We start from the raw sequence: 22,845 nt of genomic DNA on the forward strand, positions 1-22,845 counted from the left end.
GCATTCATTAGTCAACTCTCCATAGAGCATCCTATAAAGACCTTTGACTCTGCAGCCATCTTCCCATTTCCCCTTCTTTTAGAACATTTATTTACCCCCCTCCCCATTTCCTCACTTGGACCAGTATTAACTGAGTGCCTCCTCTACTCACAGTTTCTTGCTATGCCCCCAAATTAGTGCTTCATCACTACGCTAAGATTCCATTGGTGTCCCTCTGTGGTGACCAGTAATCCATCCCCTCTGATTGCTTCTGGATTTGGGTGCCGTGTCCTGCTTCCTAGAAGATCGCAGAGAATTTTATAAGGTTGCCTCCTTCTGAGAGAAGAGGGTATACATTCTCATATTTGGTGACCCGGACTACACAAGGGTTTTGAGTGACCTGCTAAATTGGCTTGTTGATGAAATCGCGTACCACTACACAGGAAGTAGCGGAGTTGCATGCTTTGAGAACATGCTTTATAAACTTTAAAGTGTTGCAAAAGTGAGGGCTTTGCTGATTTTTCTGATTTCCCAATGCACAGACAAAGGCAAGAAAGGCAGGAGGGGACAGCGTTATGACAGGCCCAGAGCTGAGGTTGAGGCTGCTTACAGAAGAAACGTTCAAGGATGTGTTCACTGCTGATTAAATTTCTGAGCCGTCCTTGCTGACTCTCTTAGGCATTTGGGGCCTTTAAAACTCAAATGCTCCTTTAATCTCTTGTCACCATGAACTGGTGTTTCCTTGGGGCATTTCAGATTCTTCTCAGTGAAGACCAGGGAGCCGTCAACTATAATGAGGAAACTTCAGATTTTTGCTGTATCAAAAAGAGGATGTTGGACTTTAATGTCCCAAGCCATTGATTCAAGAGAGTCTTCGAAGCTGGATCAGTCACTTAAAGCTTCACTTAAATCGGCATCAATTTCTTTTGGTGCGCTGTCGTGGATCTCCTAGAGAGGCTGCAAGTTGGAGTATAGTTTGTTGAGTACCTCACTTTTTTTCCTTAGGAAATAATAATAAAGCAAAGGCCAACACTCATGCTGTCTGTTTGAGCCAGCATTACAACAAAGGTCTGTTCCTTGCGTTTAGTACCTGAGCTTGAGTTGTCCTGCCAGAAGAACAAAACTGAAATTCCGAGAGCCAACTGACCAAGAGAGGGCTGATTGTTTGTAAGCATACTGCACTGCAAGCATGAATAATTAAGAAATTAAGACTGTATAACAGTTTACAAAGCACTTCTGCATCTGTTTATTCCTGAATCTTTACACAGTACTGTGTGGAAATGAGCAATGCCTTCAAAATGGAAACATAAGTACCAGCAGAGTTTCTATGTTCTAAAGCCATGTTGACCAGTGTCAGGGTTTCCTGTGGCGGTAATATTCTAGTCCTTCTTGCAGTCTGATCATTTGAGGTAGCCTTCAGTCCACCTTTCATAATTAGTAGAAGGAGGGATCCAATGGCTGCCCCAGGGCTACACTTTTGAAAGCTCGGAACATACCATGCTCATGGACATACAAATGAATAAAATGCTACTGTCGCCTTATTGGCTGACTCATGAAATTCTTTTATTCTCCTTCCTACTGCCTCTGCAAATCTCACCAGTCATCTAGTTTCTTCCTTTGATTTTGCATCTTGAATCATTCTTTTTTCTTTATTCCACGTGGCAAGCCAACTTTGAATTTTGGCCTTGATAAGAATACCATCAAATCCCTACCATGTCTGGTATTCATACTTCACTACCTGGATAAAGAAGACCGTGTTGCCAGGATCAGGCCCTTTCTCCCACTTCATCTGGGTAAAGGGATCAGACATGGAGTAAATGCCTAATACTGAGCCTGTCATACAGTGGATGTTCAGTAAAATGACAGATCGCCCCACTCCTCACCCTTTGCCTTCTCTTTCACTAGTGTATATCAGGTCTTGGCTCCTTTTTATCCATTTGTTTTTTATTCAAACAACATCACCTATGAAGTTACTAGTCCCCAGGCACTGTGCTTAGTGATAGTGATTTAGAGACAGAATGTTTTCAAAAAAATGTCCATTGTGATTGGGGGGATAGGCATGTACAAAATTAAAAGATGTGAATATTGGAAGATAGGAGTTCCCAAGTTGCACAGGGTGGGGCATGTGGCTCTAGCAGAAAGAGTAGAGGGGGAAGCAGATGGGAAAAGAGAACTTCATCTTGAAAGAGGAGAACATGCTCTCTGCATGTGCCATTGGGAAGGGCGTTCTAGGCATGGAGCCACTGCATAGTGGAACTGCAAGGAGCTTCCCAGAGCTGGGCAAATGTTTGGGCCCTGGGTGGCAAGAAGTGTCAAAATACCACGAAATCTGTTTCCCTGCTGGTGTCTTTTCAAATACAAATCCTTTTATTTAAAAGCCCCTTAGAGAGATTTAATCTTGGTCAGTCACTTCATGAATCATCTTTTATGAGCCTGGGCCCTGTAATCAAGCACTGTGCTGTGTTTGAGTTTCTGATCTTGAAGTGCTTTATTCTACTTAGGAAATGATAATAATGCGTTTGCAAAACAGTGAACGATATAGCCATGCATAGTTAAGTATGAAATGGTCTGGCATCTAACTGGCTTCCCTAGAGATCCAGAATGATGACCTTGAATAGTAGAGAATGACAATGGAGGGATTGGGATTTAAATTAGGAATTGTAGAATGTGTAGGATTTTATTACAGGAAGCTCAAGAGAGAAAAGAAGAAGAAAAATGTGGGATCTAAAAATTCCGACTCTTAAAACTAGATGGTAGACGGGTGGTTGCTAGGGGCAGGGGAGTGGGGGAACGGGGCTAGATAAGTCACAGGGTACATACTTCCAGTTATGAGATGAATACATTCCAGGCGTCTAATGTATAGCATGGCGATTATTAATAATACTGTGTTATATACATGAGATTTGCTAAGAAAATAGATCTTAAGTGTTTTCAACACACACACACGCAAACTGTGTGGATATGTTAATTAACTTGGTTGTAGTAACCATCTTATTATGCGTATGCATATTAAATCATCGCATTATACACCTGAAACAGTCACATCATAATCCTGACTATATGGAATTTTTACTTGTCTGTCATATCTTAGGGAAGTTGGAGTGACAAAAGCACAGAAGTAGGAATGAGCGCACTGTGTTGTGAGGGTATAGAAATGAAACAGAATGATACGCAGCCATTCATTCCATAAATTGTACAAAAAGACTGCAACAGAACTAGCACAAGAGAAAAATGGAATGCAAAGTAGACAGCACCATCCTGCTCTCTCTCTTCCAGCCATCCATTTGTGTATCTACTCATTTCATAAAGAGTCATTGAGTGACTACTGTGTGCCAAGCGTTGGGAATATAATGGTGGCATCAAATCAGAGCTCTAGGGCCACAAGGGAAAGCCTAGAAGAACCTATTCCTGACACTTGCTCTGTACTAAATTCTGTTGTGCACCACAGATCTGGCACACTTTCCAGACCTGGTTCTTCCTTGTGTGCTCAGCTGTCACCCCATTTGTGAGAGGTAATGGACCCTGGAGCTGGGGAATTAATTTCAGGAATTATTGCAGAGAATAAGGTACACGGCAGGGGGAGCTTGGCTTAGGCTAGAGGTGCCAAGGTTGGGAAAGGGGCTTTTCAAAGCAAAGAACTCACCTAGATTTGATTGTTTGTAAGATTTTGACAGAGATCTATAGTTAGGAAGATGCCTGTGTGGTTTCTTGTGTGCTAATAGGAAGCATGTTGATGCAAAAGTCAAATAAAAAAGGTAAGAGGACAAGTTAAATGTGTTAGTCAAGGAACGCTATCAGAAAAACTAAATCTGATATCTCAGTAGAAAATACACTGCAGACGTACTGGACAGTCCATCCTAGCACAAAATCAGGAGAAGTCCAACAGACCACTTGTGTGTCTTCGTTCCCTGTTCCGTGACTGATTCCACTGTGTTTAGGGCCCAAGACTCATTGACGGCATGATGATGACTTTTCCTGATGTATCATGAAGGTAACAGAGACCTGTTATTTGTGCAGATGATAAAGAAAAGGCCCATATACATGCCAGACTCAAGGCAGACTGGAACAGCTGGGGGTTTCTGTGGGCTGACACAGATGTGAACCCAGTGAGATATTTCAAAAGGCTGAGATACCCACCGCTGGGATGCACTGAGGCGAGGCTCAGCTGATCTCCACACATCTGGGTAGCAAAGCTTTCCCCCTTTCGACATTTGTATAAGGGGATGATTTTGTGCATTTATACGGGGTGGGGGGGGGGAGGCAAAAGAAGTTGTTTACACATTCAACTAGATCAAGGACAGTATAGTCCAAGATATCCAGATGTTTTGTAGGATTTTAAAAGGGTTTCACCAGATGTTTGAATTTGTGGGAAATTGTTGCCGGGTACTCTATTAGTGAACTTTTTCCAAATTTCCAAAGGCTGAAGAAGATCAGCTACTTTCATGGGCAAAATGTTTTTTACCCGGTGCTCGATTCTCATGCCCCAGCTTGTTTCAACATTAGTGATATGCACTTCTTGAAGCAAAGAGGATGCAGCTTTTATATAAATTTCAAGTAGGTCTTGTGGTTTTTCAGAGACATCAGGCTGGTCATTTTCTTCAAAGTTGGATGGGCGGAAATAATTAATGGGCTGGTTTATTGACATGCATTGAGACATTCTTCTCTTTGTGGTTTTAATTACCAACTTCAGTTGACTAATTTCAGATTTTATCTGAAGCACCAGTAATTACATGGGGTAAGAAAAATTTCCACCGAAATACAATTGGATAATGCTTAACACCATTGTCAGGCTTAAATCTTAAACCTAAGACAGACGCACGGGGCTTAATGCCTACATAACCCAGACTGTGTTTTATGCCTTCCTGTGGGTTCTCAAGAATAAGTCATCCTGACTCACTGGTGAGTGAATTCTGAGAAAGTAAAATATTGAGGAGAAAAAAATGTTGGCAGCTTTGTTCTACTGAGCTCTGTGCTCGATGTGGTATGTGAGAGTAAGGCCTGGGTTCAAGTCACCGCCAGCTCAGCTGTGTGCTTGCTAAGTGTCCTTGGTTAAACCACTCAATTCTCTGAGCTTCAGATCCTCATCTGTAACACAGGACAAGTAATAGCTGTCCCTGACAGCTACAGTTAGGAACGACCTGGTGTAAAGCTAGTCTCTTTCCAGGCTAGTCCCAGTGGCAATTATCCATGACTTGATGTGTAAGCAGACTATGACAGGTTTTGCTTTTTTTTTTTTTAATTTTAATTTTCATTGTCATTTAGATGGACACAAGTATAGTGAAGTGTATCTTCCTATGATCCTGATTTTACAAATGAGGGGACTGACGTTCAAGAGAAAAATGTGTTTGGCTCAAGTTAGTGGACCGGGACAAGAAGGAAGGGTAACACAGGGATTAAGATCAAGGACGCAGGCCAGCCAGTCTGAGTCTGGAATCCTTGACTTCATCACTGGCGAGCTGGGTTTTTTGTTTGGTTAAATCTTGGGCAACTTATTTAATGTCTTTGTGCCTCCGATACCTATAGGACCTGGTAAGAATTAGGATAATAACAAGATCTGCCTCCTAGATTATTAAATGAGCTAATGAATGAAAAAATGCCTAGTGTGGTGGTGAACACATGGGAAGTACTCAGTAGATGTGACTTTTTTTAGCAGAACCAGGACCTAGTTCCACAGGCCCTAAATGCTGTGCTATTTCTATCTCAGTACCCTGTCTTCCAAGGAGTCCATTCTGGAATTTCTTTGAGTGTACCTTTTGCACTTATAGTGCTTTTTTGAGGAAAGGGGCAAGCACTGTCTTCTCTGTCAGTTATGATTCAAGTGCATAACTACCTGTCTTCATAGGTGGGTCACATAACATAGACTCTACCGACCTGGTGTCCCCAAGAACACTACATCAGTGTTCCATATCTACAATCACTAATCCTAGCAGGTTACCCTGGAGCTCAGATATTTTTGATCCCCTAGAGGTAGCAGGGAAAGAGAGCAGGCTTTTTAAAAAAGATTTTATTTACTTATCTGACACAGAGAGAGGGGGAGCACCAGCAGGGGGAGAGGCAGAGGGAGAGGGAGAAGCAGGCCTCCCCCTGAGCAGGGAGCCCGATGCAGGGCTCGATCCCAGGACCCTGGGATCATGACCTGAGCCGAAGGCAGAGGCTTAGCAACTGAGCCCCCCAGGTGCCCCCAAGAATAGGCTTTTTGATCAGGAAGTCTGATCTTATAAATTACCATAAATGTTGTTATACTCAAAACAATATGGCACAGACGCAGAAATACACAAATACTAGGTGGAACAAGCTCAAAAGTCCAGAGGCAAACCTAATGTATATGGAAACTTAATATGTGGTTAAAGTAACATTCATTTTGGTGGAGGAAGATGATTTATTGGATAAATGGTGCTGGCATTATTCACTTTCTATCTTGGAAAATCTTAGACCGTCATCATAGCATATGCAACTTCATCTCTTACAGATTTTTTTTTTAAAAGTCACATCATAGAAAGTATAATAATAAAAGTAGTTATTAATAATTTAGAAAGATTTCTATAATCTGTACCTGGAGATACACTCTTAAGTAATAGAGGAAACTCAGAAACCTTATGAAGAAAGAGATCAGCGTATCCACCCATATAAAATTTAAAAATGCCAGTATAGAAATACCCAAAATGAGGTTAAAAACTAGATAACAAGTGAGGAGGAGAAAATGTTTACAGCACATGACAAAGAGTAAATGTTTCTACAGTTCAAATTACAGCAAAAATTTATATGAAACATATAAATAACCCAGAGAAAAACACATGAAGAATATTTTCAGAAGAGAAATGCAGATAGCTCATGAGCGTGTGAGAGGATGCCCAACCTCAGCAGCAGTTAGGAAATGCAAATTAAATCAATGAGATCTCATTTTTCCTGTTAGATCCCCATAAATAAATAAACAAATAAATAAATAACATCCAGAGCTATGGAGATTATGGGGGAAAGGGACACACACATAGCTGATAGGAACATAAATATTTATAGACAGTGTCGGTATCTTTTAAAGGAAACTGGCGGCATCTGTGAAAACATGTGCCTACCTTGACTGGACAGTATTACCTTTAGGGATCCTTCCTCCCGAAATGAAGGCATTCGTGTGAAAAGTATATGAAAAGCTTGGTAAAATAAAGATGGAAATCACCTTCCTGTCTTTCATCTAGGGAATGGCTGAGAAAAGAGAAGTACATCCGAACTGTGGAAGCTCTGTCACCTAACACATGAGTGAGAAGCTCTAGGGAGCACTGACAGGAAGGACATCCACAACATATTGTTACTTGAAACAAAAAGTCATTTTACAGGGGCGCCCGAGTGGCTCAGTGGGTTGAGCATCTGATTCTAGATTTCGGTCAAGGTCATGATCCTGTGAGATCGAGCCCCACTTTGGGCTCTGTGCTGAGTGTGGAGCCTGCTTGAGATTCTCTCTCTCCCCCAACCCACCCCTACCCCCAACCCCACTAGTACGGGAGCTAAATAAATAAATAGTTTTACAAATAGAACCTCTCTAAATGTATGGATATGTTTCAGGCATGCGTAGGTGAGCTTAGTGAAAGATGCCTGACCAAGTGTTCACATCAATTACCGTAAGGTGTCCCTGGAAGGAAGAAGAGGGAGTTAATCACCCCTTGATCTAAACACTTGGGCATTGCTTCCCCAGCTACCATCATGCATGATTTTGTCTGGTTGTTTGTTTGCTCTAAAGAAAGGAACTAATCTCAAATTCTAGTCACTGTACTGAATAGCCAAGTGACCTTGGAAAGTCCCATAACCTAAGTCTTACTTTTCTCATCTATAAAATAATGATAATAGGATCTCCCAGAGTTGTAGGGAGGATTAGGAAGATAAGATATGTCAGGTCCGTGGCACAGAGATTATGGTATGGGATCGGCACACCTCTTCCTTCCTTTCTCTACCCCCTCCAGTGATGTTTTCAGAAATGCGAGCCAGTCCCCACAGTGGAACCAACAGGTGGATGAAGGTGCTATTCAAACAATTAATCCAACAGCTTCTAAAAGCAAAATAAAAATGGTTGTCTTTGGAGTTAAAAACACTCTGGGTGATTCACATTACTGTTCACCAACGCCAACCCCCCCGCCCCAAATTCATCCAGACATCGAGAGTTAGGGATTCAAGAAATAATTGCACATGGCGCCTTCAGGGTGTGAAATTAAGCGGTCAATCCTATGATCTAGACAGCACCCAACTCTGAGTCCAGGTTGGGCTGTGTGGGCACCTGAAAGGTGCTTCTCCTCCCCTCTCCTGTCTGGGTCTCTCACCTTTTCCCTTTTTGGGACGCTGCAGTGGTGGGACCAGTGTCGGGGACCCTCATCATCCTCCAGGATCCCCTCACTGGACCCCTTCTCCAACCCTTACAGAATACTTATTATAAAAACCACATAATGCTAGACCTTTGATAAACATGTTCCCACTTAATCTTCCCAGCACCTCTCTGAAGCAGCTGTCACCCCCATTTTACAAATGGAGAAACCAAGACTACAGAAGTGTAGCCACCTACTCAAGGTTCCGTGGTGAGGATATGGTCGCTCATGATCTTTCTCCTGTACAACAGCCCCCAGATCGGAGAAATTAGAAGATCCAGTGGCTTAAACTCTCTCTCTCTGCATAACTGTTATTCAGAGTCCCGTGATAGTGTGTCCTAGGTGCTAAGAATGGCAAGTTTCTCTGCGTAAGGGAGAACTTTCGGCTTTTAACTAGTTCTAAGACTTCTGTGGTTTGCAGCCTCTGCTCATACCTGCAGACTGAACTCCAATATCCCCTCCAGTAAGAAGGCTTATCGTAGCACCGGAGGAGGGGGTCAGAGTCCATTTACTCCCCTCTCTGCATTTAAGCTTTAATATGCACACACCTTAATTGTAACACTTACCATGTTTTATGATAACTGTTTGTTAGCGTGCCTATCTTCCCCCTCTATGGAGTGTCCTTAAGAGTGCGGGCATTTTTTTTTTAACCTGACTCAGTGGAGATGTTTCGTTAATTTGCAAATGAACGCACAACTTAATGATTATGTGTTAAGCAGGTTACTTTGCAACCCCTGAGTCCCCAAGTGAGAGAATGAGAAGCTCCTGTTAGATGCCCTTTACGAAATACGAACCAGAGGACGAGCAACGGAAGAAGAATCCAGAAGCAAAAGAGTTATTCGAACGCAGTTCCTCCTATGAAATAAATCTGAAATCAGAAAGGGGCCAAAAGCCTACAGCAGTGGGTATTTTAAACATGCTTATTAATAATGGCTCAAAGTGGAGATTTATTACAGTAGAGAATAGGGAAAGGAACAGTAAATCAGCACTGGTGAGGAAAAGAGCAAGGGAGAGATATGAGTTCTTATTTAAAATGTATTCATGTGCTTTATAACCCTAAAGTAGAGATTGCTGTATTGAAGTGGAAGGCTTTATTTGTAGGATTGAATTCACCAAAGATACGTTTTATGCCAGTATTCATTTTCCCATCTTTCATTTGCTTTCGTTTGGCCGAAAAGTTGGGGACTTAGTTTATTGCTTGAAAGCAAAAAGAGATTGCCTTAGCGGAGTCTCTCCATGAAAATAGTCCTTGCTTCGAATGGGGACTTCGAGCGCTCGTTGGATTCTAGGAAAAATGCTCTTTTATTGGCACATATGCTGACGAGAATAGTTTTTAAAACATTCAATTAGTTCTGCCTTTGAGATAGAATTTAAACAGATCCAAAGCAATAGGGTTAAATTCACGTAAAAACCCAACTGTTGCTTGGGAACCGATTCTTTTCCCACTCCAACTACTCTAAGGATAATCAAGCTCACTCTTGGCTGTATTCCAGCCAAGCAGATACATGCTTTTAATTCATCAATCAATTCATGGTTCTCCCATGCCTAAAACTCTCAGTGGCTTTCTAATACATTAGAGTCAAGTACAAAGTCCTCACTATGGGCAGCAGAGTCTGGAAACATCAGTCCCTTGTCTACCCAGCCAATTTCCTCTCCTTTCACCTTTTCTCTCATCTGGTTCATCCGGTTCAAGGTAACCAGCTTCCTCTTGGTTCCTTGAACACATCAGGCTCTTCTCTGCCAAGACCAGTTCTGCTCCTCTGTCTGGGACACACTTTTCCCCGCCACTCTTCAGGCACGACTCCTCTCAATCCTTCCACGGCTACTAGATGTCACTTCCAGAGAAATTATCTGTGACCATTCTAGGTTATGTCCCTATCCATGCTTTATTCTGTAATCCATTGCCATCTTTTTTTTTTTTTAAGATTTTTATTTGTTTATTTATTTTAGAGAGAGAGAAAGAGAGTGGGAGATAGCACCAGCTGGGGGAGGGGTCAAGGGAGAGGGACAAGCAGACTCCCTGCTGAGCAGGGAGCCCAATGACAATGAGGAGCTCGATCCCAGGACCCTAAGATCACAACCCCAGCCAAAGGCAGACGCTTAACCAACTGAGCCATCCAAGCGTCCCAGTACGTTGACCATCTTAATTGTCTCTATAGCGTGCTCACCGGAAATGCTAACTCCGTGGATAAATGCAAGTGTGGAGATAAACAATAAGCAATAAACTATAAATAATAAATAAATAAATAACAAATAATAAATAATAAACAATATCTCCTGTATTCCCCGCTGGGAGCTGTTTTCCTTCATTGCTAAACTACCCGGAACTGATAGCAGGGTCTGATCCATAATAGGTCCTCAGCAAATGTTTGCTGCGTGAGTTCTGGGTGTCAAGCCTAATGCCTGGCATGTCACAGGCTGTCAGTAGACACTTTTTTTTTTTTTAAAGATTTTATTTATCTATTTGATAGAAAGAGATCACAAGTAGGCAGAGAGGCAGGCAGAGAGAAGGAGGGGGAGGCAGAGAAGGAGGGGGAAGCAGGATCCCTGCAGAGAGCCCTATGCGGGGCTCCATCCCAGGACCCTGGGATCATGACCTGAGCCGAAGGCAGAGGCTTCAACCCACTGAGCCACCCAGGCACCCCAGTAGACACTTTTTAAGTGAGTTTGTCTTCCTCCTTTAGGATTTAGCAAATTCACATAAGCTGCATGAATTAATTCCCAGTGCCAAATTCCCTGCCCACAACCGCATGGGCTATGAAAGTTCTGCTGAGACAAGAAATGAAAATTTAGGACACATAAATAAAAAGGATGTCTAAGAGTTCAGACAGATGCTGGGCCATCATCTCTAGGATCCAAAAAAAAAAAAAAAAAAAAAAAAGGAGTCCCAGGGCAAATTGTAACTCTCAATATCAGACTTGAGTCCTCTGGTTCCTTGCTCTCCTGACCGGTTTCTTGTTTCAGTGAGAACTTTTCCGTTTTTGTATGGGGGTTACCATGATGTGTTAATAAACCAAACTGGGGCTTTTTCTTGGTTCACTGGTTTTGAACAAGCGGCTGATGGGTTTTGCTTTGGGTTTTCCAAGGCTCATATTTTAAGCAGCTGAAATCGCGGTCACTGGGCGTCTTTCATAGCTCGCTGCTCCCAGAGCCAAAAAACTGTTTGGGATTTGTAGTTTATGGTAACAATACAGCATTGCCATCGGGGAGATGTTTTGGCAAAATAGCACAGAGCTGCGATGCAGCCCTTAAGGGGCATTGTTTGGGCTCTGTGAAAATTAATTTGCAAAAATATCCAGGTCTGTTGTGTGTTCTAGTTTATATGTAAATTAGAAGATTGTGGGAAAAGGATACCAGGGATGATGCCATTCAGACAATTTCAGACCAGTCGTCCATTCATTGGTTAGAATGACTCTCACTCAGTTTTGCTTTATTTACATTTGAGGGTTTTTTTCTTAATGATACATTGAGCCAGTCGGGCTAGAAAAAGACACAGCATTAGCCAATACGCCACTATAACTGATGCTTTTTAAAAAATGACACAGAGCTTAAAAACTTGACTTATGGGGACAGTCATGGAAACTAAGAGAAAATTAATTCAACAGTGATTCTCTCAGTTTGGAAGTAGAAGCTGTGTCATAGCATCTCGTGATGCCACCTCTGCTCCCAGGGGTGACACGGGGTGTGTAGCAACCTGAAGGATCAATAGCATGGAGGATGGTTAAGTGTCAGAATCAGGTGATAATGTTCTGCCCATATCCGGAGGGAGAGTTTCTCACTCTAAATCCTGAAGCCTCGGTTCACATGTCCAGCCTCCCTGTGCAGGTGGAGTCTGCCAGCTCGCTCCCATGTGGCAGGAAGTGTGGCGTCTCCATGCCCTCCTGTTTCCAGAGGCTTCCTCCTAATGTATTTCCCTAGAACCTAGATGACACCACATTTGCAGACATCTGAGTCTGGTCCTTTGGGCAGCTAAGTTCCCTAGACTAGTTTTGACACCTTCGCTATTGTCCCAACACTTAACACGGATTCTAGAAGCATGGGCTTCTTTCATCTGGACCAGAACCTTCCCCAGCCCAGCTGGCCCAGGACACCAATCCCTAGAGGTGCTCTTCATGAGTGGTCGTCCCCATTAGATCTCCTTGATGGCCCTGCAGAGGAGACCCAAGCCCATCCCCTCTTGCCTGGATTGAAGCCTTTGTCTCTAACACAGCCACCATTGTATGGCTTTTTAAAAATCCTCATTTTGTTTCCGATGGTTGACGTCCAAAGCAGGTTGGTTTGAGTCTCTGCACTTGACATTTAATTTAACCAGAAAATAGTTACCAATGTTACTTTTGATTTGCCAAAAGAGAAACGGGGAGCAGAGTCTTAAAATGGCCAAGACCATGCTTAACTCTGATACTCCTTGACTCCCATAATCTGCCCTTTTGTGGAGCCTAGTAGGAAGGAGGGACTTGACCCTCTGCTGGTAAGGCTTTCATTTCATGTGTGTGTGTTCAGGCCAGATGGTCTGTAAGGCACCTTCTATTTCTGAAAGATGAGTAATTCATGGCTTATTTGCAAATGAGCAGTCCAGGGGCACCTGGGTGGCTCAGTCATTAAGCAGCTGCCTTCGTCTCAGGTCATGATCCCAGGGTCCTGGGATCAAGCCCCACATCAGGCTCCCTGCTCGGTGGGAAGCCTGCTTGCTTCTCCCTGTGCCCACTCCCCCTGCCCACTCCCCCTGTTTGTATTCCCTCTCTCGCTGTCTCTCCTGCTGTCAAGTAAGTAAATAAAATCTAAAAAAAAAAAAAAAAAGAAAGAAAGAAAGAAAATGAGCAGTCCAGTAGTGAGCAAACTTAGATACCCCTTCAGGAGTGGAGCTAATGAACAGGGGCGAGTGGCTCTCAGCTGTTCCTCCGTTGTCTGAGCAGGTGGTTGGAACCAGACTCATAGGCCTCAGTAGTGAAGTGGGAATATAAAACCCTGAAACTGTTTGTTATAAAGAATGGCATGCCCAATAAAAGCCCAGGCAGATGTTCCCATAAAGTTTTTGTTGTTTGTGTTTTTGCGGGGCTGCTTTCGGGGTGTGAAGTTTATTAGTAAGGCTCGGAGCATCTCCCTCCCCATGTTGCCATATATTAGCAGTCTTGCAACCCATTTATGGGGTTGGAATTATTTTGGGTAATGATTTTCATGGGAATAGATGAAATGCAGTCTGCACTTAGCTCTCACTACCTTTATTATGTAGCTGCCTTTTGGGGGAAGCCCCCTAGACATCATAGATGGGCCCACTGTCAAAGAGGTGAGGGTCTCAAGAAGTATTAAAGCTCAAAGGGGGCTGTATTAGTTTCCTGTTGTGGCTATAACAAGTAACTACAACTTAGTGGCTTAACATGACACAAATTTATTTATCTTATAGTTCCGGGGGTGAGAAGCCCTAAATGAACCTTGCGGGGCTAAAAATCAGGATCAGCATGCCAGTGTTCTTTCTGGAGGCTCAAGGGGGGAGAATCCATTGCTTTGCCCATTCCAGCTTCTAGAGGTCACCTTGGCTTACATCCCCTTCCTCCTTCTCCAATGCCAGTATTTCTGCCTTCTCTTTCCACCCAAGATTTTTCTCTATGTCTGTGACGCTCCTACACCTCTCTCTTAAAAAAGACCCTTGGGATTACATTGGGCCCACCCAGACAATCAAGGATAATCAACTCATCTCAGTACCCTTAATTATTTCCACACAGTGTCATTTATTACGGAAGTTTAACATCTTAGGATGTGAACATCTTTGAAGGAGGACCATTATCCAGCCTACCATTAAGGCTATAGAGACCAATGAAAGCCCAAAAGATAAATGATATATCTAAAGCCACCCAGCTCATCTGGGGCAGTGCCATGGCCTTATCCCAGCATCCTCCTATCTGCCACGTTTCTGTGCATCACTGACAAAGATGGGTAGGAGCAGGCCTGACGGGGCCTTTATTTGCATAACAAACTGGAAATGATTGAGGAGTAAGTATAGGATTGTCAGTGATTTAAAAATAGCAGTATAGAGGAGACAGAAGTTTATATTTTTAAAAATGCATGTTTAATTCAAGAGCTTCCTTAAATATTATCATTTGGCTAGGGCATGCTACCTTCTAAAGATGTTCAGTGACTTGTAGGGATAACATGACTTAAATACTGATGGGACATAAAAGTGCTAAGGAACACAGGTACAGGTTCCTCTCTTCTTTCTACTCCCACCCCCTCTGCTTCTCTCTCTCCATTTATTAGTCTACCCATGGCTGCCATTTGAAAATCAGTTAGAGTTGGAAAACCAACTTAAAGTCTTTAAACCAAAAGGAATGGAAGAACCACCCAATGGGCTTATTGCCATGGGTTAAGGCAAATTAAGTATTTGCCGTATTTTACAAGGAAGCCCCCCTTGGGTGTTGAAACATTCTTCTAAGAATCTGAGAAACTTGCTTTTGGTTTTCCTCCCCCTTCTGCCCAACAAGGGCCTGTAACAAAGAAAAGGTTGGTAGAATTTTGGATTTCGGTGGTACTAGACATACACTCCAGCCTGATTCTTCTCCTGAAATATGGGTCTTTTATAGAGTATGTTTGGTAGGTATTTGCACTACTCCTCTCTCGCCTCAATTTTCTCCATCCGTGACATGAGAAGGAGTGTTGGCTGCTTAAAATAAAGGCTGAATTAAATTTGAGTTCCTGAGAGGACAGGTGCATTTGGGAGGGTTGTGACCTGACTGTTAGTTTCATCTGCTCTAGAAATCACTCCCTAACTCCACTACCCACTGTGTCAGGGTGCGGTGCCCCTCACCTAGTGATTCATAACCCACTCACCTCATTCTGCAACACTCCACCCCGCTCCCTACAAAGTGGTAATCATTCTTACACATATCTGCCTTACTCTAAATTTACCTAAGCCAGGGCTGGGCATGCAACAGGAACTCATTGTACTGTCCATGGACACTGTGGATGGATGAGTGAATGAATAACCATATAGGCTCATAGCCACATAGTGGACACATGGATCCAGAGCCTCAGTGGAAATACTGAGCATGGAGGAGGGTGGGCGGCAGAAAAAGGCTGAAGATATAGTCTGTGATCTTCACTGATGTAAAATTAATAATTGCTTCCCCCTGCTCTGCTAACTTTCTTAAGCAGAAAAAAAAACTGGAAATTGCCATAGAAATCTATTTTCATAGATGTTTTAATGTGGCATGGAAGATAAGTAGACAATTCCCCTTTGGATATTTGCACCCAGCACTCCATGCTGCCTATCAAACCAACACGTTCTTGAGCTACTGGTACATTAGATTAGTGACACAGTGCTGGATTAAACAAAGACAAGGTCATTTTGCCAAGCTCCTGTCTGGCCTTGATTGGGGGTCATAAAATTCATTCATTCCCTCAGTTTGGTTTTGACAACTCACGGAATAACATCTTGTGTATGTCACATGCTACTTTCTTTAAAAAGCTTTCAATACCTTCTGTATAGAACAAGAGTGATTCCCGTATCATTCCTACCACACGGAAAAGCAGAGCATCAGCTCAGGAATTACTAAATATCTGGTGTACTTCAAAAGATCATGTGGGTGGGCTATGCCATCTTTCCACTAAGGCATTCATGCTAACTGTACTCAAGGAGGCCCCAAGATGAGTGGGTCTGAAATGAGAAAATCTGAAGGTAAAACTTAGAGAAATTGACCAAGATCCAAGCCGGGAAAATACCCTAGTGACACCCAAGGGTCTCTATGGGTGGGAAACGCCAGGTGGCCCTTTCTGATGTCACCATTTTGATGCCATGGCTCTTCTTGCATTGTTTCTTAAAACTTCCACCCAGACTAATTCTACAATTTCTTTTTGTTTCTAGTTCCTTCTTTCTGGGGATTGGTGAACTCAGCTTGGAATCTTTGCTCTGTGGGGAAACGGCAGTCACCAGTCAACATAGAGACCAGTCACATGATCTTCGACCCCTTTCTGACACCCCTGCGCATCAACACTGGGGGCAGGAAGGTAAGCAGCCATGGTGCTTCCATTGTGAAGTCGAGGATGTCGGGAGATGCTGATTCTGAAAGCCAGTCCTCTGGGTCTCCAGCTCTCTGATGAGTTTGCCTTTCCATCTAGGAGTAAAATCACAGACCTCAGGCCTGCTGCCAACTAGTGTAATTATGTCTGAATTGTGCTTTCTCTTTCCTAGCTAGTCAAACCCTCATGCTTCTAATTACTTTGTACCCCCTAGAGGTTGCCTGAGGCCTTATCCCTTGGTACCTCATGAAGGTCAGAAAGCAGTGTTGCTTCCCAGGGATGTCACACTGGGAAAATCCCTCCTCTCAGAAACCTCTTTACTGGGGCTTCTTTTAACCTCAGCAAAGTGGGGGGGAAATTGCTTTAACAAAAGTAAAATCAGAAATTTATCATCTTGGAAGGAAAAACAAAAATGACCTTAGATGATTTATAAGAAAATCAATAATTAATCTTTCTAGGGGCATCTTGGCTGGCTAAGAATCCTAGCTCTTGCCCAGAAATGCTGAGCTATACCTTGTGATTCTCACACCAACGTCCCTCCTTCCCCACCTCCCATCGCCCCACCCCCACCACCGTGAGATGCTCCTCCTTAATTTTGAGAAGGTCATAATGCCGGTGGGGTTTCTTGTTGCTGGGCTCTAGCATTTCTCTTGTGGGTTAATTTCTTTTTGGCTACCTTTTACTGTTGAGTAGTTCATTGAAGGTGGGAAATACACACACACAGCAAATTGTGTTTGAAGGTGATTTAGTTATTGTGAACTCAAGAGGAATGGAAAATCATGTGTGTCCAAGAAATCGGGATTAAAATTATGGACAGCCTTTGTTACTGCTGGCAGCCGATTCTCCAGGGTTTGCGTTCCTGAGGCTCTGCCCTCTACTTATTCAGTCCGTTTGCCTTACTTACCATGGAGTTTGTAAGAAAGTTTTTCTCCTTCTGATATATTGGAATGTATTCTTTCCTATTAAATAACTGTCCCCAGAAAACCAAACAAAAAATTAAACCCAAATTCTAATGACGGTTCTCAGAGATGTTAGTAACTTTGACTCAGGTCACAAAGCAGGTTTTAAAAGGCTTTGCACATGATTGAGACTATCTCTCTATGTAGTGTTTGTCTGCTGTTTTGAATATGACTTGAGAAGCATTTTTCTAGAAGAGTCCTATGTAGGTCATGTAGTTTATCGCTCTGATTCCATGGAAATTAACCTACCCAAATTACCGTTCCATTTGAAGTTTTATTTTTATAAACTCTAAAGGGAACTTGCCGTGGGTTCTACACATACCTCTCTCCTTCAAGTCATGGCCATGGACAGGCTCAGTGACCAGTATTCAGAAAAGGCAAGTTGCAGTTTTGATTTTTTGATCACTCTTTCCTTCTTGGAAAGGGCGATGAAGGGAATAATTGTATTCTGGACAAAGGGTGAAGCAGTAAAAATGCAGAATGAGGGTTGGTACCTGAGTTTCAGAAATCAGCTAAAAGGTGACCAGCAATGGGCGCCTGGGTGGCTCAATGGGTTGAAGCCTCTTCCTTCGGCTCAGGTCATGATCCCAGGGTCCTGGGATCGAATCGAGCTCACATCGGGCTCTCTGCTCAGCGGGGAGCCTGCTTCCCCCTCTCTGCCTGCCTCTCTGTCTACTTGTGATCTGTCTGTCCAATAAATAAATAAAATCTTTAAAAAAAATAAAAATAAAAGATGACCAGCAAGACTGAAGCACAGAGATCAAAGAGGAGGAGGTGGGAGGTAAGGATGGAAAAGGAAGATGAGGCCAAATCTAGAGGCTGTGTTAAGGAACTGGATCTTTCTCCTGAGTTACAGCAAGTGATGGAAGCATTTTTAGGTAAAGAGTACATTGGACACGGGATGGGAAAGGTGGCAAACTGATGCAAATAATGGACACATAAGTTTCACTTTTCCATCAGCCCATCTTAGAGGAAAATATTGATGTGAAAAAAAAATAACTAATTCAAGACAGCTTCTCCTAAAATTTATTGGGAAAGATGAGATGGGACAATTACCTGGTGTTAAAAAGCACTCATAAGTTTTGGCTTGGTTTTTCTTTTTGTTGCTGACAGATTTTTTTTTTTTTTTATATTTCCAATTCAGTAAAGTGTACCTGATCCAAATCAATTTTCAAATGCATTGGAGTTTGGAATTTTGGAAACATTTACTCTCGACGATGTAAATATTTATATCTGGCACGATTTGTGTTGTCAGCTGTTTGGAGAGCTGAGAACTGTCTGGTGGTTTCCTTTACATTAGTGAAAGGTGGAAAATAAAATATAGATGGTAGGAGGATAAACTAACTGGTAATGAAATATCTAAACGTGATAGACAGTAGCTAAACCACGCTTGCCAGCTTTTTAAAGGTGCTGTTTAATGAGTTGGAGACTTATTTTGGAAGTGAGTATTCAGATCACTCCCATGAATTTAGTTTTGCCTGGAAGAGATAGGTATCAAAAGATGTAAAGACCACCCTGTTGGACTGGGAGGTTTTGTAGAACGTGGGCAGGTGCCACAGTGTGAAGTCTGAGGTCTGTTGGGTTTCAGCATGTTAAATGCGTCCCAGTCATTATGTGTTTTATGTCACATTCTTATCCCTGAGCATGATTCCTGCTTGTGTTTCAGTGTACCTTATGCCCAAGCCCGTGAGTGGCCCCGCCGCAGCCTCTGACTTATGTTACTGTGTTCGTTTTAATGTGTCTGACCCAGCATGGGGATCAAATCATGAATTAAGGGCTTATCTTAGCATGGGCAAGGGCTGAAATTCAACCTGAATGCAAGAATACAAGGAATAATAATATATGACAATCAAAACTTATTGTGTCTTGGATATAATGGAGTATATTCATTGTACTCTTTCTTTGTACTCATTCTTTCATTGTACTCATTCTTTTACTTTATGGGTTACTTCTTTTCAGTGGTAATTCTTAAGCAATGTTTGGGATTGTTTTTGTTTTTGTTTTCTTGAACAAGAGTGTTGTGTTTTGTTTTTTTTTTTTTAACCCCGTTCATATCTGACACATAGGACTCTTATGGGCAAAATTTAAAGTAAGTGTGCTTTTTAAACAATACTCACTGAAGGTTGGGTTGCATATGGTCACAAGAATCTCTCCTTGGAATCAGTCTCCCACCCTTGACCCCATTCAACTTGACTCCTAATAGTCTAAACAATTTTTTTTTTTTTTAAATCTTGGAGTTAATTAATCTATTTTAGAGAAAGCTACTGAGCGAACCCAGGAATTAGAGTAGGCAGGTGGAGATAATTCTTCCTTCACAGTCTCAGATCATTTAAAATCCCTGTATGTGGGAAATTAGATTCTGATTCATCTGGTATTTTAAGCTCAGTTCAAGCCTGATGGACTGTTTTAAAGGTGGAGACCCTTGGTAGTCAATGGACTTGTACAGATTCGCATATTTTTTTACCTTCCTTGTCTTTTTCCTCACACCAAAGTGAGTGTACCTTATGTGTTTGTGTCTTAACTTCTGTGTGCTGTTCACCCAAGTAAGCTTCCTGGAAATGTGAAAACAATGTAGAGTGTGAATGTTACTGAATAGCAAACTATGAATGGCCTGGCTTAATCATTTTGGGGTATAATAGCTCTTCCAGATATTTGCCTGGAGCATTCTCTGAGACAGATGGGTGCTGGAGGCTTTCTGGATTAAGAGATGAGGTTAGCATTCATGGAAGAGGTGTAGTTTGTAGATAACCTCTCTACTGATCTGAAATATCTAAGAGAAGAAAAAGCATATTAAAATGGAGTTGGAAATCACTTGCTGATCCTGCCATTGTAACCAAAAATCAGTTCTGGCATCCTTCTTCATCATTCTGCTCTTTTAATAAAATGGACATCTCAGGAGTTAGTGACATGAGCATTGCTCATGATACATTAAATGTAAAAGGTAGCATCTAACATCATTCACTTAATGATCCCGATTTGTTTAAAAAGTATCCATGCTATGCATGGAAAAGAGACCAGTGTTAAGAGTAATATTGTTTCAAAAAAAAAAAGAGTAATATTGTTTCTTTCTACTTTCTTAAAGCTTCTAGATTTTCTATAACAAGCTAGCATTAATTTAATAATCTGAAAAACATGTATAGATTTTTAATTCATCCCTTTATTTTAGGCAAAAATATACTTAGAGTTGGCAAATGTGGTAGGTGGACTAATGCCCTCTCCTAAGATTTTACATATATACATATATTTTACATATATATATATACATATATACATACATATATATGTAAAAACTTAGGAGAGGGTATTATATATTATATATTATTTATATATTATATATTATATATATTATATATATATATATATATATATATATATATATTACTCCTAATCCCTAGAATTTACAAATATGTTATCTTATGTGGGCAAAAGCTATCTGAAAGATGCAATTAAGTTAAACATCTTAAAATGGGTAGGTCATCCTCTATTATCCTGACGGACCCATTGTAATCACACGGTTCTTACAAGGAACAGACAGAGGAGGAGAGTCCAAGGCAGAAAAAGAGATATGACAGAGGAAGCAGAGGTCAGAGTGATGTGCTGCCATGAGCCAAAAGAATGTGGGCAGCTTCGAGAAGCTGGAAAAGGGTAAAGAAACAGATTCTTCCCTGAAGTCTCCAGAAGGAACACAGCTCTGCTAAAACCTGGATTGGAGCCCTGCAAAACTTATTTTTGACCTCTGACTTCCAGAACGTAAGACGACCCTTTCAAGGAGATTGGTTGCCATCTCATGCAAGCACAGGGACAGAGCTGAGTATAGAAGACCCCAGCTGCACTCCTCCCCACCTGCCCTTTGCCAGGCTCCCTCTGGGGAGAAGTCAGAGACCAAGACAAGACTGTTGATTCAGTCTACATAAGCCAGCCTCCAGGCCACAGGATGAGGTGAAGGTAGGTGTGAAGGGGCGATTAGATGACATCCAACAGAAGGCTATACCTTTTATCTACATGACCATTGGCACATTCCCATTAAATGAATATGAGGTAATAAAACTCATCATTACCTATAAAATTAGATATAAATGTCTAAAAAAATAATTAAAAAATTAGATATAAATTAGATATAAATGTCTCAACCTGGCATTCATAGTCCTTGCAATATGGCCCCAAACCTCCCCTCCAGAGCCTTATTCCTCTTATATCTTATGCCTACCTTTGTTTCCAGTAAGACTGTGGTACTTTTTTCTTAATTGACCATATCTCATCTTTCCCTGCCATCTGTGCTTTGGCCACAATGTAACCCTTCACCTTACGTACCTTCTGTAACTCAGCACTCCCCATCCCTACCTTTGTCTCGTTCGGTCTCTGTGGCTCCAGTGCTTCCCCTGCCACAACACTCCTCTTGATGCCTTTCATGACTGGTGAAATCCCTCTTCATTTGCCTTCTTAAGTAACTTGCTTATCTTCCATTTAGGACCTGAACCTTGACCTATAGTACATCAGTCTTACCCACCTCATTTTCCCGTCTTAGATTAAGGGCTCCTCCTGAGAAATGTGCTTTCATATTTTCATTTTCTATCCCTGTGTTTATCTATGATGGTGCTGGTTGATTTGAACTGAACCAAGACTACCTTTGATTAACAAACAAAAGGTTTATGTGGAATCAGTAAAAAGTCGCTTTGATTCAAGGTGGGAAAAATATGAGAAAGTCCCATGCTGAAAAGTAACCTTGCGATCAACAGAATCTGTCATTAGGAACTAATTTTCGGTTATTGTACTTCTCCTGAAACGTGGTCAAAATATGTTGAAAAAAATAATGACTGTGAATTGGTTGGGTGCCTAAAATCTTATCACTTCTCTATTTTTAAACTTCCCCATGAACCTGAAAGCAAAATTTAGTTGACCACAATTAATCATGGCAGTGTCTACATTGCTATGCTAAGAAACCTTTTATGAGTAAGGCATTTATGTTCCTTCAAGGACTTCACGTTATATTAGGGGAGAAAATATAGATATACAGACATTAAATCACACTAGCTGATTTAAATAACTGCTTGAGATAATAGTGGAAGAGATCCTAAGGAGGTAGTGAAATGATTAATTAGCAAATCAATCATTTTGACATTAGTATTTAGTGGTGGTAAGAAGTTGGGTTGGCTGAACCAGGCTTTATGGAGTGTTAGAATGTGAGTTAGCATGGACAGGTAGGTGGAATGAAATACTGTTTGCGGGGGGTGGGGGGGGTCTTTAAATGTTAGACATTCTGGCTCCACATTTGAAAGATTGAAGAAAATGTAAAGATAGATCCATTTTGCCATCTAAATATGTTACAGTGGTACTGGTTTTTATTGGATAAGTGATATTAAACTTTCATAGATAAGTATTCTTTCCCATTTGGAACTCATTAGCTATCTTTAAGTACGATGGGTCTTTTTATACTGAAGCTCTGGAATGGAAATGATACATATAATTTTACGTGTGCTCCTGGGATAAAGTAGATCTCTAAGAGCTGATGAGGAAGTGAATGTAATTCTTACTCATTTGTATTTTGTGGT

At 41.7% G+C, this 22,845-nt stretch overlaps 1 protein-coding gene across 1 annotated transcript in view; it reads left to right on the forward strand.

Annotated features, from left to right (window-relative positions):
• The window catches only part of CA10 (carbonic anhydrase 10), a 495,353-nt gene that overhangs the window by 197,437 nt on the left and 275,071 nt on the right, over nucleotides 1-22,845 (forward strand). The window contains exon 3 of the mRNA XM_080826757.1: nucleotides 16,183-16,325. Coding sequence (XP_080682883.1) covers nucleotides 16,183-16,325 — 143 coding nt within the window. The remainder of the gene's footprint in view (nucleotides 1-16,182; nucleotides 16,326-22,845) is intronic.

Source organism: Martes martes, assembly GCF_963455335.1.
Source record: "Martes martes genome assembly, chromosome: 16".
Lineage (NCBI taxonomy): Eukaryota > Metazoa > Chordata > Mammalia > Carnivora > Mustelidae > Martes > Martes martes.